The sequence below is a fragment of the Panthera tigris genome, chromosome B1, assembly GCF_018350195.1.
Source record: "Panthera tigris isolate Pti1 chromosome B1, P.tigris_Pti1_mat1.1, whole genome shotgun sequence".
Lineage (NCBI taxonomy): Eukaryota > Metazoa > Chordata > Mammalia > Carnivora > Felidae > Panthera > Panthera tigris.
In genome coordinates this window covers 50,417,660-50,434,216 of record NC_056663.1, presented here as the reverse complement: position 1 = coordinate 50,434,216, position 16,557 = coordinate 50,417,660, and the positions used below count along the sequence as shown (strand labels likewise).

At 36.2% G+C, this 16,557-nt stretch overlaps 1 protein-coding gene across 3 annotated transcripts in view; it reads left to right on the top strand.

Annotated features, from left to right (window-relative positions):
- KIF13B (kinesin family member 13B) overlaps positions 1 to 16,557 on the top strand; it is a 199,270-nt gene that overhangs the window by 161,629 nt on the left and 21,084 nt on the right. For all 3 annotated transcript variants that reach the window (XM_042983548.1, XM_042983549.1, XM_042983547.1), the window contains 2 exons: positions 3,276 to 3,396; positions 9,644 to 9,777. In XM_042983548.1, the coding sequence (XP_042839482.1) occupies positions 3,276 to 3,396; positions 9,644 to 9,777 (255 nt within the window). The remainder of the gene's footprint in view (positions 1 to 3,275; positions 3,397 to 9,643; positions 9,778 to 16,557) is intronic.

Genomic DNA, 16,557 nt, shown 5'->3' with positions numbered 1-16,557 from the left:
ACCAAGATGGACTTCGCTTGCAGAATTAATTTCAGCAGATTGTTTGTTTTTCTATCTAAAATTGGCTGTGCACTGAGACCTTTTGTGATGCAAGGAACACTGTCAACTTAAAAATATTGATATTTCTAAAGCCATTTTAGATGGAATTATACTTTTTATGATTTTTATATTTTTTAAGTTAGTAAGATATTGTGTTTATTGTCCTCTGATTGGAGTTTTTGATGCAGTAGCCAAATGCCTAAATGAATATTCAGTTAACAAAACTGATTTTTGTGTGTTTTGGCTGCCTCACCTTCCTGAAAACTGCAGTGATTTAGTGTGGCACAGGTAAAGGCCGATGCCAAATATGAGTCATTTCTTCTTTGGTTGCATTGGAAGCCACCTTTGGACCTGTAATGTCACTGGCATTTCTCATTCTTTACCTCTTTATCTCTTTCCTGATTAAAAACAGACCTCTTTCTGAAAAACCTAAAGAATTTGTGTCTGGAAAGAGCAGTAACGGAAATTTTAGGTGCACCAGGAGGACCTAAGCATGTTCTCAAATCAGCTGAGAGCCTCTCTGTGTTTTCCCTGTTTGATTTTGTCTTTAAGCATGATGGTAGCCACGCATAACTGCTGTCTCAAATAGGGTTTTATTTCTTTGAATTCAGCCTGTCAGCACAAATAATCCCTAATAAGTATGAAGCTAGTTTAAAAATCTTAAACAAAGCTGGAGTTTTCTCCCTTGTATATCCTCATCTTGGCTGATTTCTGAAGTTTGATAGACATGTAGAATGTTAGAAAAAAATCACAGATTCATCTTTTTAGATTCCAGGTATGTATGTATATATATGTATACATACATACATACATACATACTTTCTTCATTTTGAGAGCTGAGCTCCTAAGAGATCAGAATGATCTAGTGTTTGGCCAAGTCCTGTTTATTCACTGTCCTGAGTTCATCTCCCTCTGAAGTATCTGTAACTGGGATGCTACCTCTCCCCCTCCCCCAACATTTTAGTAAAGGGAGAATAACTGTGGAACAGCCAGGGATGTAAAATTTATTGGAAAGACAGTAATTGCCTTGTCCCTGGGGGGCAGTGTGTGTAGTTACACACTGAACCACAGGTTTCATTTCTGGCAAGAGAATGGACATGCATTATAGGAGGAAAAGAATAAGTGAATGATTTCAGTAGAATGTTTCCCCAGAGATCTGTGGGTGTCAGAAAGAGGAGGGAGGAGTGTTGTACCCAGTTTATCATCCAAATTTGTTGTTCCCTCTAAAGCAGCGTCTGTTCTACCCCAGATCTCTGTGTCCCTGCCTTTGATTGGTGAGACCTGGGAATAGTTAGCATGTGGAATTCCTCAAGGTTAAGATGACGGTTAAGGTAGATGGATGAAGTGAAATGTATTTCCATTTTTCATTATCCGACAGGGCTAGTGGTATGGCTAAGGCAGTATGTATATACTGTGTGCGTCCTTTCAAATGTTCTCACTTGAGATATTTGAATATATGATGCAGTAAAAGTTATTGCTTCCATTCCGATTTGTTAGTAACATTATGTGTGGGGGTGCCAGCTGGAAAATATTACCTGGGAAGCTAGCGGAGCCCCGAGTGTGCCTTGGGGGAAGAGAGGACACCAACATTATTTGTCATTGGACCATTATACACCAAATGGCTGAAGTGCTGACTCCAAATCAGCTACTTAGTTTTCCTAAGGGACAGAGTGCCACTATGTCAGCTGCCAAACAAGAAAGAGAAATCTGAAACACAAAAATACATTTATTCTCAAATTAAGTAAGTTGTCTTCAAAACAACCTTGCATGAGCTTAACACTGTAAACAAAGAATGAGGCTTTTCTTCCTCTGAGAAGCTCCAAAGAATATTGACCTTAGTGTTCAGCTACCTGATTGTGATGTCCCAGAATACACAAAGCTGCAGCTTCCCAGACAGACAATTAAATTTAAATGCAAAAGACATTAACGAAACATTAAAGTATGTAAATGAGTGTGTGGTTCATAGTAACACAAATGCTCCTACAGTGAAGTATTTCAGAGTTCATGGTTTCCCTAATCATCTTTTCATGTCTGTTTTGTTTCCTGGCTTCCTAATGCTAAAACATCATACCATTTTTTTAAAACTATCAAGGGCTGAGAGAGTTCCTAGGGAAAAGTGGCATTCTCAGAGGTAAACAGGATCCAGATCACTTAGGGCTTATTGATTTTATGATCAGTACTTAGGTTGCTGCTAAAAGTGGATAGGTTTCCAATACGTATCTGAAACCTTAGAGGTCTTTCCACCTCCATCCATCTTTGGGAGCAGTGAAGAACTCACTCTGCAGGCGATTATTAAGGAGAACTCAAAAGTCGTTAGCATCACTCATCTGTGGGATACCAGCTTAAACTAATGTAAAATACTCTTATTTAACTTGGATACAAAAAAAGTCAGAGTGATTATCAAAGGATCAAAAGGGAACTTAAAGCTTTTATAAGATTTGCATCTCATCCCCATTACTGGGTGTTGTACTTCTAGCATTTGGTTGGGGTTTATTTCTTTATGAGATGGGACTGAAGTTAAAAGTGCTTTGATGATATCACCATTAATCCATCACCCAACTGGTGGTGTTCTTGTATTATGCAATGAAATCTTTTTAATGGGGATTTACAAAATAAGTTCAGGGTACAATAAAATTTGTTAATCCAGAGACTTCCATTATTGGGAACTGGTGATTACTTGATTTGTGCTCAACTGGAACTTTAATGCGTGTTGAAAATAAGAGCCTTGGTAATATACTGTTCTAGAATTTTTACTTTCATGAACGGTGTGTGAATGGATGGGAAGATACACCCTGGAGAAGGGAGAAGACACAGCCTACACCATTAAGAGTTTTTCCTCAGTCTCAGCTGAGAATCTGAAGTGAAAGGATCTTGAAGCAGATGAGCAGAAAGAAACAGCCTCTCTGAGGCAGAACGTAAGGGAGGTTTTCAAAAGGAATGTCTTCATGTATCTGTATTTCCTGGGAAGCAGCATGATTTACAGACAGAAGGTTAGGACAGAGCTGAGGAGACTGAATTGTGAACTGGAGAGGAGATCCAAATTTGAGGTATTGTTAGTATTTGGGAAATTTGCACTATAAAGATGAAAGTACAAGAGGAAAGGTACATAATCAAATCGGTCATGTCTTTAAAGGGAATAAAGCTTTAGAAATGATAACAGGTTTTTCTTAAATATCTTCAGGTTTTTCTGTCAACTATTTGATTTGAATAAAAATTGCTGTTTTTGTTTTTAACAGGGCCGGTGGGAAAGTCAACAGGATGTATCCCAAACTGCAGTTTCCAGAGTTTCCAGAGGGATAGCTCCTGTTGCCCCATCTCTCCCAGACCGTCCCCATAATAACCATTCTCCCGACCCAGGTAGGTTACATTTTCATTTGTCAACCACTGTCATGGAATTTGAGCATCTTTCAGAAGTAGTTTAAAACAGGATTTCCTGGGGCACCTGGGTGGCTCAGTTGGTTAAGCGTCCAACTCTTGGTTTTGGTTCAGGTCATGATCTCACAGTACGTGAGATCCAGCCCTGCATCAGGCTCTGTGCTGACAGCATGGAGCCTGCTTGGGATTCTCTCTCACCTTCTCTCTCTCTGCCCCTCTTCTGCTCCCATTCTCTGTCTCTCTCAAAATACATACATACATACAACATACATAAACAAACAGACAAATTTTAAAACAGAATTTCCTACCCTGTAACTACTATCCTACTAGTGAATGCTCATCTGATTTTTTCCCTTTTTTGGTTTATAACATGTTGTTACATTGATTTTTGAATGTTGAATTTATCCTGCATTACTGTGCTAAATACCACTTGATGTGTTATCATTTATATTTTCTTTATTCTACTTGCTAACTTTCTGTAAAGGATTTTTGTGTTTATGTTCTATGATGAATACTTCTCTTTTCTCATAATAATGCCTTAGTTAGGTTTTGATGTGAATATGTTGGCCTCATAAAATGACTTGGGAAATATTTCCTTACCATCTTTTTTTCTGAAAGATTTTATATAAGCTTGGTATTACTTCTTCCTTAAATGTTTGACAGGATTCACCAGTGACACTATCTGGGCCTGGAATTTTCTCTTTGGGAAACTTTTAAATTATGACTTCATTTTCTTTAATAAAGTGCTATTTAACTTTTTGTATTTCTTTGTGAGTCAGTTTTCATAAGTTATGTTTTTCAGGTAATTTTCTGTTTCATCTAAATTATTACTCTTATTTCAGTAAATGTTATGGTGTTCCTTTATTGCCCTTTTAATGTTTATAGGATCTATTGTGATATTCCTTCTTTTTATTTATTTATTTAAGAAAATTTTTTAATGTTTATTTATTTATTTTGAGAGAGAGAGAGAGTGAGAGAATCCCAGGCAGGTTCCACATTGTCAGCACAGAGCAGGATGTGGGGCTCAATCTCACAAGCTGTGATATTATGACCTGAGCTGAAATCAAGAGCCAGATGTTTAACCAACTGAGCCATCTAGGCACCCCTCCTTTTTATTTTTGATAATTTTTGTTTTCTTTCTGTTTTTCTTGAGTACATTTGAGGCATGTCTTATTTTTCTCAGTCTTCTCTCAGAACGAAAGTTGGTCTTACTTTCTTCATTGTTTACTTTGTTTCATTGATTTTGTTTTTATTTTTGATTGTTTCATTGATTTCTATTTCTTTCTGCATTTCACAAATTTTGGAATATGGTGCTTTCATTTTCATTCTATTCAAAATATTTTCTAATTTCCCTCTGATTTATTCTTTGACTCATAAGTTATTGGGTAGCATGTTAATTCATTTTCATATGTCTGGTGAGAATCTTTTTATTAATGGATTGCTTATTTGATTTCCTTATGATCAGAGAGACTCTTTAATATTTCAGTCTTTTGGAATGTTTTTGAGACTATGTTCTACCTTGGTAAACATTCCATGTATGCTTGGAAAGAAGGTCTGTTCTGTTTGAGGGCATAGCATTCTGTATATATCAGGTCAGTGTGGTTGATAAGCTTATTCAGTCAGATCGGTTCTTCAAATAGTCTGTCCTTCTACTGATTTTTTTTCTATTTGTCCTATCCATCACTGAGAGAGGGCATTAAATCTCCAAATATGATTATGAAAAATTACCTACTTTTTCATTTATCTGTTTTTACATCATTCTTGTAGGAACTTTGTTGTTAGGTATATACATTATTTTTTCCCAATGAAGTGATATTTCTATCATTATTAAATGTCCCTTTATATCTTTGGAATTCTCTTACTTTGAAATCTGTCTCACTTGATATTAACGTAGCCTCATCAACCTTCTTTTGCTTACTGTTTGAATGGTGTTTCCTTTTCTCAGTCTTTAAAATTTTAGCTATATTCGCTCTTTAAATGAACAAATATTTGCTATCTTGTCAGCATATAGTTAGCTCTAACTTATTTTCTAATCTAGCTTGACAAGTTTTGCCTTTTTCTTGGCATATTTAATTCTTCTACATCTAATATTATTATTATGTCTGCTACATTGCTGTTGGTTTCTCTTTGGCCGTTTGTATTTTATTTTATTTTTCCACTGTAACTTCTTTTCTGCCTTCTTTTGGGATAATTGGAAAAATATTTTTTAGTATTTAATTTTATTTCTATTTCTGGCTGTTTGATATTTCTTTGTTTATTTATTAAAGTCTTTGCTCAAGGATTCTAGTATAGATTCTTAACTTATCATAGTCTACTTAGAATTAATAATACATCACTTCCCACTGCACAAATATAAGAACCTTGTAAGTGTATAATTCCATTTGCCTGTTCCTGGAGCCCTCTTATTTTGTATTATTGTTGTTATATCTTTTATAGACATTATGAACCCATTTACGATGTTACTCTTTCTGCTTTAAAACAGCCAGATTAAAAGACTATAGAAAATCTTTTATATTTTTCTTCATATTTATTATTTCTGGCACTATCCAGTCCTTCGTGAAGTCTTATATTTATCCAATATCATTTCTCTATAGTCCAAAGAATATCCTATAGTATTTCTTATTGTGAAGTTCTCTTGGAGAGAAAAGAATGCTGTCTCCCCTTTTTGAGATTATCTTCACTTCACTTTATTTGAAGAATTTTTTCACTAGCTAGAGAATTCTGGGTAGATAGCTTCTTTCAACACTTCAAACATCTTACATTGTCTTTTAGATTCCTTTTCTGCTGAGAATCAGCCATCATTTCTGTCTCTTTTTCCTACATGTAATATGTCTGTGTTTACTCTCTTGTTTGCTTTCATAGTTCTCTCAATTTTTGTTTTTAGCACTTGGACTAAGGTATACTTAGGTATGGTTTTCTTAGTACTTATCTTACTTGTGTTTCATTGATATTCTTGGATCTGTAAGTTGTGGTTTTCAACAAATTTGGGAAATGTTCAGCTATTATTACATTTTACCCCCAACAATTTTTCTCTACTCTTTCTGAGATTCAAATTACACGTATTAGATTGTTTAATATTACCCTACAGGTCACAGGAGCTCAATTTTTTTTTAATTTTTATTTTTCATCCTTTTGTCTTATTCTTATATCTTCTGGTTGCATAATTTCTCCTTCCATTTCCAACCTTCTGTTAAGTACATCCAGAGAATATTTTATCTCAGTTATTATTCTTTTCAGTTCTAGAATTTCACTTGTTTCTTTATTTAAAGTTTTAATTTCTCTGTGGATATTTTATACCTATACATTTGTTAAGATCAGATTCTTCTTTACTTCCTTGGGCCTGTGTCTAAAACTACTTCAACATATTTATATGCTAAATCCAGCATCTGGGCCGTCTCATGGTCTATTTACATTGACTGCTTTTTTCTTGACTATGGGTCATATTAATGAGTTTTGACAAATGCATTTACCTGTGTAACCTACCCACCAGTCAAGTTTACAAGATGTACAGGACTCCAGCTACTTTCCACAATCAGCCAGTGTTCTGATTTCTATTCCTTCAGATTAGTTTTGCCTGTTCTACAATTTCACACAAATGGCATCATGCAGTATATGCTCTTTTTGTGTTATGCTTCTTTTATTCAACATTTCTGTTCATGTTATCCACACGGTTGCATCCTTCAGTAATTTATTTTTTGTTGTTGAGAAACATTCACTATCACAGTTGAATTTGTCACGATTTTTAATTAGTTCTTCTATTTATGGACATGTGGCTTATTTCCACTTTTTGGTTACTGTGAATAAAGTTTGTTCTTGTGTAAGTGTTTTTGTGAACACTTCTCTTGAGTTAATACCTAGGAGTGAAATACCTTGTTTTAAAGTTCTGTAAATTTGTTGTTGTTGTTTTAAAGCTTGTAATCCATGCTTACTTGATTTACATTATTTTCCACTTTGCTTTGCTCATCATTGCTTCTTGCATCCCACTCTGTCTTTCTGAGTTTAGTTTCTTTTTTGTGAATTACATGTATCATCAGTGCATTTAGCAGTCATCAGTTAGTGACAAACCCTTTAGAAATTTTTATTTTGGGGCTCCTGGGTGGCTCCGTTGGTTAAGCATCCGACTTCAGCGCAGGTCATGATCTCACAGCTCGTGGATTCGAGCCCCGCGTTGGACTCCGTGCTGACAGCTCAGATCCTGGAGCCTGCTTCAGATTCTTTGTCTTCCTCTCACTCTGCTCCTCCCCTGCTCATGCTCTGTCTCTCTCTCAAAAATAAATAAACATTAAAAAAAAATTTTTAAGTTTTTATTTTGTCTTCACTTTGAAGAATCCTTTTACTATGGAAAATATCAAACATACAAGAGTAGAAAGAATAACACCATATGCTCTCAGGTAGCCCTCCCAACTTCAGAATGATCAGTTCATCACTAGTCTGATGTACCCCTACTCCTGCTACATCTCCCAGCCCTCTCCTGGATAATTTGAAGCAAATCCCGGATACCATTTCATCTGTAAATATCTGTACATGTGTCTCTAGAGCAGTAACATTTCTCTAGAGCTGATAACATTTCACTCCTAAGAAAAATTAAAAATAAGTCCTTTATATCATCAAATATCTAGTCAGTATTTAGATTTCTCCAATTGGCTCAAAAATACCTTTTAGTTATTTTGAATGAAAATCTAAGTAAGGTTCATTTATTGTGATGAGTTGATATGTGTCTTGAGTTAAAGTTTAATCTATATGTTCTTTGTCTTTTTCACCCATCCATTGTATTTGCCGAAGAGACCATGTCTTTTGCGCAGTAGACTATGTTACCATCCCCCTGAGGTTGTTTAAACAGGGTTCTCTATCAACCGTATTTCCTGTGAATTGGTAGTTAGCTCTACAGGCTTGAACAGATTCAGGCCATTTTGAGGGAGGGGTGGAAGGTAGGATAAATGGAAGGGTAGTTTTGTGTACTTACCTCAACAGACACCTTGTGTCTGATTGTCTCACTTTGTGATATATGCAGCCTTTGAAAGATTTTTGGCCAGATCTTCATTTAATTAAGGGTCTTCCTCAGTGTAGAATGTTAATTTAACTGTAGGGAGAAGTCTAGATTGTCCCTGTTGTTTGGTCTCAGCGTTTAGATGATTATGTCCTTCTGGCTCTTTATTCATCTCAAACTTATTTTCTATTGGTTTCCTTTGTTTTGTTCTACTCTTTCCTAATTTTGCCTTCTTGTAAATTATTTGACTTTTTTGAAATCCGCTTTAACACATCTCTTGGAATTTATAGCTATCTCTTTGCTTTATTGTTTTAGTGATTGCTCTCATGATTATAAAATATCCTTACCTTTCACAGTCTACTTAGAGTTATTATACTACTTTATGTAAAATTTACAAACCTTGGAACTGTATGGGTCCATGTCGCAACTGTATTGCCAATGAACTTAAAGTCATTTCAGGGGCCAGTGTAGAGTAGAGGTATGCTGGTGGCTGTGTGCTTCCATTGGGGCAGCATCACACACAGTTCCTCAGGTTGACTTGCTTGTTGTTTTTAAAGTATTATGTGGATACAGTGTTTTACAGTTTGTGACTTAGGTTACATTTTCCTAAAACTTCAGTTTTATTCACTAAGGGGAGAGAAATCTTTTTATATCATAGATATTGTCTGCATGTCTGATCCCAGCCTTTGATAATTTAGAGCAAGTAAGAACGTGGTTGGTCAGGGCATTGATCCCTCTCCTGTAAAAACAAACACCACCTTCTTCCTAAAAGCTCCATTTCATCATCTTCATTCAGTAAGTAGGTATGAAAAGCTAAAGCTGGAGAAGACAGTCCCTGACTTCAAAGAGTTTAAAGTCTAGATAGAGAGCTGTACATGTGTGTCACCAGCTGTGTGATGTAAAAATGAAAACCCCCGTCTTATTCTAGGGCAGAAGGTAGTACTTGAACCAATTTGTGACAGGACTGGGGTTGGATTACCCTTTGGATACTAACAGGAACACTGGATATTAGAACGTTTTTGGACTACCCTAATTGCTGTTAATTTTAATTGGAAAAGGAAATAACATTTTGTTTGAGGAGAGCCATAATAATACTATGTTTTTCTAATATTTTTAAAGGATACTTTTGAATAATTTATATTGTTATATTTGCTACAAATGAAATTTGGCAAACTTGCAAGAAAGAAAACGTCTATGTAGTTGTTTACATTTTATCTCTTTTCCTTTCAATACTGTTGACAGGATTTAGTAGCCTAGCAGCCTCCTACTTGAATCCAGTAAAATCCTTTGTGCCGCAGATGCCAAAGCTCTTGAAGTCGCTCTTCCCTGTCCGTGATGAGAAAAGGGGCAAGCAGCCGTCTCCCCTTGTACATCAGGTAAAAGCATCAGGAAAGCAACGGTGAACATTTCCTAATTCCTGGTGGAATGATGCTCTGTGTCGTCGCATTGATGCTGAAGGGGAGGGATAGCAGTGGTGGTGGGGCCTTAGAACCAGCCTTTTTAGGCCTAGTAAAAGCTTGTGATAATTTCTCCTTCACTCTCTTCAGAGGTAACAGAGCTGTTGAAACTTACTGACAGTCTCAATCCTTTCTGCTTTTAAAAAGTGCCGAGTACACTGCTAATGTGATTTATGGTAATATTACTTAGAGCAACAATAGTAAAATTTATGAAGTGCACTTAGTGTTGTTTGTGTATTGCCAAACAGAAAATGTAATTCTATTTTTAATTCTTGATTTCATTTCTTATTTCAAACAATTTTATGTCATCACTGTCCTTCCCTCTCCACCTCTTTTTCCTCTGCTGTGGTCTACGTGTTCCTTCATTTAAAATGTTACAAGTGATCACTTGTCTTATTTCCCCTTTTTCTTAAAACTCTCCACCCAGCCTTCAAATAAGTTTTAAAGAAAATCTTAGAGGGTTTTCAACATAATCAGGAATCTGCTCTTATGCGATGGTGAATGGGAAGCCTGTTGGAAATGTAATTTCCAGCCTTATGTAGGTGTGAATTCAGCAGAAAATGATAAATGAGGATTTATTTATACTCCTTCAAAAACACATACAGTGCAAGTTCAGTTGTTGAAATAGGTCTTTTGACATCAGCTTATCCACATTCACTTAAAACATTCAAGTTGCAGAAATGCAGGTGAGTCCTTGTTTGAGACCTTTAACTATTTAAAAGAATTTTCTGAGTTTATGAATGCATATTCGGGGGGGTAGTATTAGTTTTGTAAGGCTGCAATATAGACATATAATTTTTTCAACTTAGCATTATATAAACATTACTTAAGCATACATTTACACATATTGGATGGAAAAAAATCATGATTTTGGATGCTTAAACTAAATTTAAGCACATAAGGAGTGCTTGACAGTTATTGAAGGAATCTATGACCATGAGAGCTAAAAGAAATAGCAAGTCTAATTCTTGGTTGGGGTTTAGGCAAAAATGATTTTTCCAAGGATTTGTATATATTATTCTGTTACTGCATCATTGGTTTGTAGTGTATGATGCATGGACTCTCTGTGTCAGAATTTCCATGGTAGATTTTTAAGAATGTAACTTTAAAAAAAGCAATAACAGCCTGACCTCATAATCCATGCCCCATCTGGGAGTGCCTTTATAATCTGTATTTATAAGCACCCAGGTGATTTTATCAAAATATAAAGTTTGATAACCACCATTTTCCAATTGCTATTTGGTGAAGACAGTTATAGAAGTTAAAGGAAATTGACATGGCATTAGAAGTTATTGAATCATACTCTGTAGTCATAGTTTTTCAGTGCTACTTTGAGTTTTTGATGTTGCAAGTCAAATCACCTGCTACAATAAATTATTTTTACTGTTTTGCCAGTAAATGATTGATTCTTCTGGATATGAGAGGAACAATAATGTGTTAGAAAGAAATGTAGTGATTGGCAAATAACTGCATTTTGTAATGTCCAGTTTAAGAAGGTAATCTTGAGATATTTCAAAGATACCTTACGCAATATTTGTCCATTTGGTTTACTTTTTTTGAGCATATATGAGCAATGGCATTGGAGAGAGTAGCCCAGATATTTCACATTTCATAAATAAATGATAATGTAAATACAAAACTTGCCTGAATGAAGATGCCTAGTGGTGGAGTTAAACAGTCCAGTTGGGGTTTGGTTTGTGAAAGCTCGACCCCACTGCAGGACCTTTCCTGAAGGTCACCAGGGAGCTGAATCTTGCCTGCACCATTCCAGTCCTCATCTGACTTGACATCATACCTGAAACACTTGCATCTCTAGGCTTCAGTGCTGTGACATTTCCTGGCATCCCTTCCTCTGACTGCTCAGTCTTTCTCAGTTGACTTTTCTGGGACCATCTATTCCATCAAGCTGCAAATATTCAGGTGCCCCAGAGCTCCATTCTGGGCCTTCTTTCCATGGGTCACCCCATTTACTTCCATGGCTCTGTTTATGCATTTTCAACGCTCAAATTTCTATCGCCAGCCCAAACTTTGCCCCTGATCTTGGGCTTCATGGAGCCAACTACCCATTAAGCTTTTTCACTCATAAATCAATTAGGCATTCACATTTTATAAGTCCAAAACATTACCGTTGGTTTCAGCTCACAAGTCTATTTACTCCCAACACACAAACTACTTAAAACTACAAATCCATCTCAGTATGTAGCACAAATGTCCACCTAGTTGCTCATATCTCAGAGTGCATCAGTAAAATTTTATAGGTACTGCTTCCAATCCAGTGACTTCTGACCATCTCCATCTTCATCAGTCATTCATGCCACCATCATCTCTTGCCTAGATTATTCCAGCAGCCTACATACAGGTCTGTCTGACACTTTTTGCCTCATAAAGTCTATTATTCATGAAGTAGCCAAAGTGACCTTCCAAAATCTTACTTAAATTCATGGCTTGAAGTCTTCCACTGCTTCTCACTAAAACTGAATAAAATCAAAATTCCTTACTGTGCCTTACAGCATCCTATATGATCTGTTCCCCTGACTTCTAATCTTTATGCCCTTTATTTCTTCTTTGTTCACCATACTAAGTCATGTTGGCCTTTTCCCCTTCTTCCTTCCTTCCTAACTTCCTTCCTTCCTCCCTCCCTCCCTCCCTCCCTCCCTTCCCTCCCTCCCTCCTACCTTCCCTCCCTCCCTCCTACCTTCCCTCCCTCCCTTGCTTCCTAATCTCATGAACACATGAAGTTCATTTTGGTCTCAAGAATTTTTTGCATTTGCCTTTCCTTATACTTGGAATACTCTTTCCCAAAGTTTTTGCATGGCTACTAGGTCTCTAATAGAGTGGTCTACTATTTAGAGTGGTCAAGATAGACCAGTCTAAGGAAGTACACTTGCATTTAGAGAGGCCTTGACCAGCTAAACTAAAACAATAGCTTTCACCACATTAGTATACTATTACCATATTTAATCTTCATTGGATGTTATTGTTATGTTTATATGTTTATTAGCTCTTCTCTAGAATTGGTTGACCATTGACATATGCAGATTATAATATTAGATAGTTTGTATGTGTCAAGTGTCATCCAGTGGTATAAAGTACTATGTTTGCAGCTTAGAGGTGAGGGAATCACATCTGAGTGGGGATTTGCGATATCAAGACATAATTATGAACTTTCTTGCCTAGATTGATACAAGTTCCACTGAAGAACTATTCCTAAAGGAGGGGAAAACTTAAGCGTATCATCAGGACTTAGTTGATCAAAGATGCTTGTGCTCACATCATTTTTATTGACTGTCTGGGATAAAGCTCTCAGAGAAGTAAAGCATAATTTTAAATGACATTGCCAATATGGAGTTTTCTTTTGTTTAAATATGTTTTAAATTGTTGCCACCTGAATGGTGTTTCATCCTTGGAAATGGAGCACTGTAATGCAAATGGAATTTCAAAGTAACAGCAGTAAGAAGAATGTTGTATTGGTTAGACTTCTTTAGTGCTCCTCAATTTTTTTTAAATAGTAGTCTTTACTATAATGGCATCCCATTCACTTGGAAATGAGCTTTGATACCTAAAGTTGAGGGTCTTACTGTTGTTGATGATCTGTCCTGCCTCTCCTTGTGGGAACTCTTAGTCCTCCAGGAAAAAAATCCGCTTCCTTCCAACCAGTTTTTGCCTCAGAGTTTCCTCTGGTGTTACCTAGGAGTTAAAGGGAGGGGAGGAGACGGTTCTCTCTAGACTTAATTAATAGCTATAGGTTAGTCCACTATATCTCATAATAAATGCTCCATCATTCTTCAGTTGCCTTGTCAGAGTCTTGCTTCAAGTGGGGAGCCTGGAAGTATTTTGAAACGCACACTTGAAAATAGTGGAATCATCATCTTCCTCTTCTAAATAATGTACTTCTACCAAAGCAACATATGACTGTACTTTTTTTTTTTTTTTTTTTTTTTTTTAAAGCCAGTATTAGCTTGTTGTGCCTCTGGTCAGTTAACATTCCCTTTTTTGTTTGTTTGTTTACACTCTTGTCAGTGCAGTTCTTTTTTATTACTGTGTTGTCTAGCTGATGTATAAAAATACTTAAGGAACTTTAGATTCATTTCTAAAATTTTTCATCTTAGTTTTGTTTTAATGCTCCTAGAATATTAAGGTACTTTTTTTTTTTTTAATTTTTTAATGTTTATTTTTGAGAGAGAGAGAGAGAGCATGAGTGGGGGTAAGGGGCAGAGAGAGAAGGAGACACAGAATCCGAAGCAGGCTCCAGGCTCTGAGCTGTCAGCACAGAGCTGGACATGGGGCTCGAACTCACGAACTGCGAGATCATGACCTGGGCCGAAGTTGGACGCTCAACCCACTGAGCCACCCAGGTACCTATCAAGGTATTTCTTAAGTAGTTATTTAGAAAATACATTTGATCCAGCTATCTCTGCAAACTTTTTAAGGGCATAGTCTGTCTTCACTTGAGTCATAAGTAAAATAATTGAACGTTAGAGGGCCTAAGAGAGAGCCCTGTCATAGGCAACTAAAGATCACTCCTCAAGTCACAGGGTGACAGATCAGCATATTTCAGCTTTACGTGTTCAGCAACTACCATCTGCAGTCCACATTTCTTCCTCTCTCTACCAAAGAGATCATGGGAGACTTTGTTAGATACATTATGGAAATAAAGGGACACCATGTCCGTGGTCTTTCTCTGTATCACCAGTCTTGTAACAAGCCTAAAACACATTCATGCTGGCAAACATTCCTAAACTACTCTGTTCACTGCCTGGCTTTGCCATAGCTCTGTGTGAATTATCTAGTGGTAACATTTACCAGTAGTGCAAAGAAATACACAAATGCCATGAACCTTGCTCTCCTTTTGATTCTGTGTTTTATTTGCTGCTAGTGCTTTGTTAGTACACTCATTTCAGTAGCCTGTATAAATAGTCATTAAATAATCAATACCTAAGACTAAAAAACTTAGTGTGTTATAGAATAACATCAAAGATAGAACCCAGAAAAATAGAAATCAGTGCATATCCTAAAAGGAATCTGGATCAATTCTACAGTATGGGAAAGGATAAATTATTAATACTACATAAGATGTAGAGATAATATATAGTAACCTTGCTGAAGCTATATAATGTGCAACAGCACAAAAAACCCCCAAAACCCCAATGGTTTGAGTATCAACAATATGTGGTAACCAGATAGACCATATATGATAGGATATTATTTTATTTCTATTCCCCCCAACTTTCTCTTTTTATCATTTTTAAAGCTGTTTCCCACTGAACTATGATGAAAGATACTAAAACTTCTTCCTTTTTTATATTTCTGTCCCAGTTTAGTTTGAAGACTTAAAGTTCTTCTCTGAAATAGTCACAATAATGAAGAAACTCACATGGACTCATCTGAACACCACCCTTGGCATTATTAGACCACGCTTAGATTACTGCAGTTGGTCCTGGATGTGTCACTATGGGAAATCCATTGACCAATTGGAATTATTTCAGGGGATAACGTCAGAAATGATTTATGAGGAAGGATTAAAGGAGTTATTTATAGCTTGACCAAACAATGACTAAGAGAGCTGACTGTATAAGCAGTCAAGGGACAGCAGCACCGAGGCGGTGAGAGCTGTGTAGGATGGCTCTGCTACAGCAGGGGGTGGAAGGCGCAGAATGACAGAGGTGAAATTAACAGAGAGACTGGTAACAGCTGTGAATAAGTAGAATGATTTAGAGATAGCAGGGTGCTCTCTTCAAAAAAGCACCATGGAATTGCTGTCACTTCTGTTTTTTAAAAAATAAGATTTTGAAAATATAAAAATAGCCCAGGTAATAACTGAGGAATGGGATAGGTCTTGTTTCTACCCGTCATTCCTATAATTTCACTGTTAGGTGGAAGAGAGACAGAAGTTGTGTAATGAAGGCAGGATTATTCTCAGAAAAGTACTTTTAATCAGAGTGTCCTTGACATTTTCAAACAAGAGTGTTCAGTACTCTCCCTCATGGAAAGATACAAACATACAACTATGGTGAAACTCTAACGAAAAGATTAATGTTTATTAACTTGTTCTTTGGAGTCAGCAGGTTTTCACATCAAGATGCTATTATTTTTTGGCATTATATTTCAGTATTTGAAAAGATTCATGGATCTTTTCTTTACGGTAGAAGTTAATAGTTTACTCTGAAGATTTAAAAACAAAGATTCTTACATTGTACAAAATGTTTTGGTTTGAACATGTTCATAAAGACTTATGTTTCTCATTTTTATGGAGATTTGTTTTTGTTTGTAATCAATTTCTGAGTTCCAGAAATGCAAAGATATTGCACTGAAAGAGGTGGCAGCTGACAAAATTGCTGTCTTTGACCTTCTGATGCAAGTTTAGTAACTAATCTGGAAAATAATGAACTGCAATTAATGAAATCTGTACTCATATTCAAGTGTGTGTCTCAGACAGCACATAAAATAATTGAAAGAACTTCCTGCTCTCTAATTAGTTAGATTGAATTAATTTGGCATAATAGCTTTTTTCATGTATCAAGAAGTTTGTGTTCAGATGAAGCTATTTATGTGCTTCAAACTTTGGGACTCTAAATGATGCCTCTGGTTCATCTGGAGAATTAAAGAGTTAATATTCAGGTTTAATTTTCACCATCAAAAGCACAGTCCCATTTTCAGCCTATCTATGTTTTACAGTCTGTCCCTTTTCTGTGTCCTGCA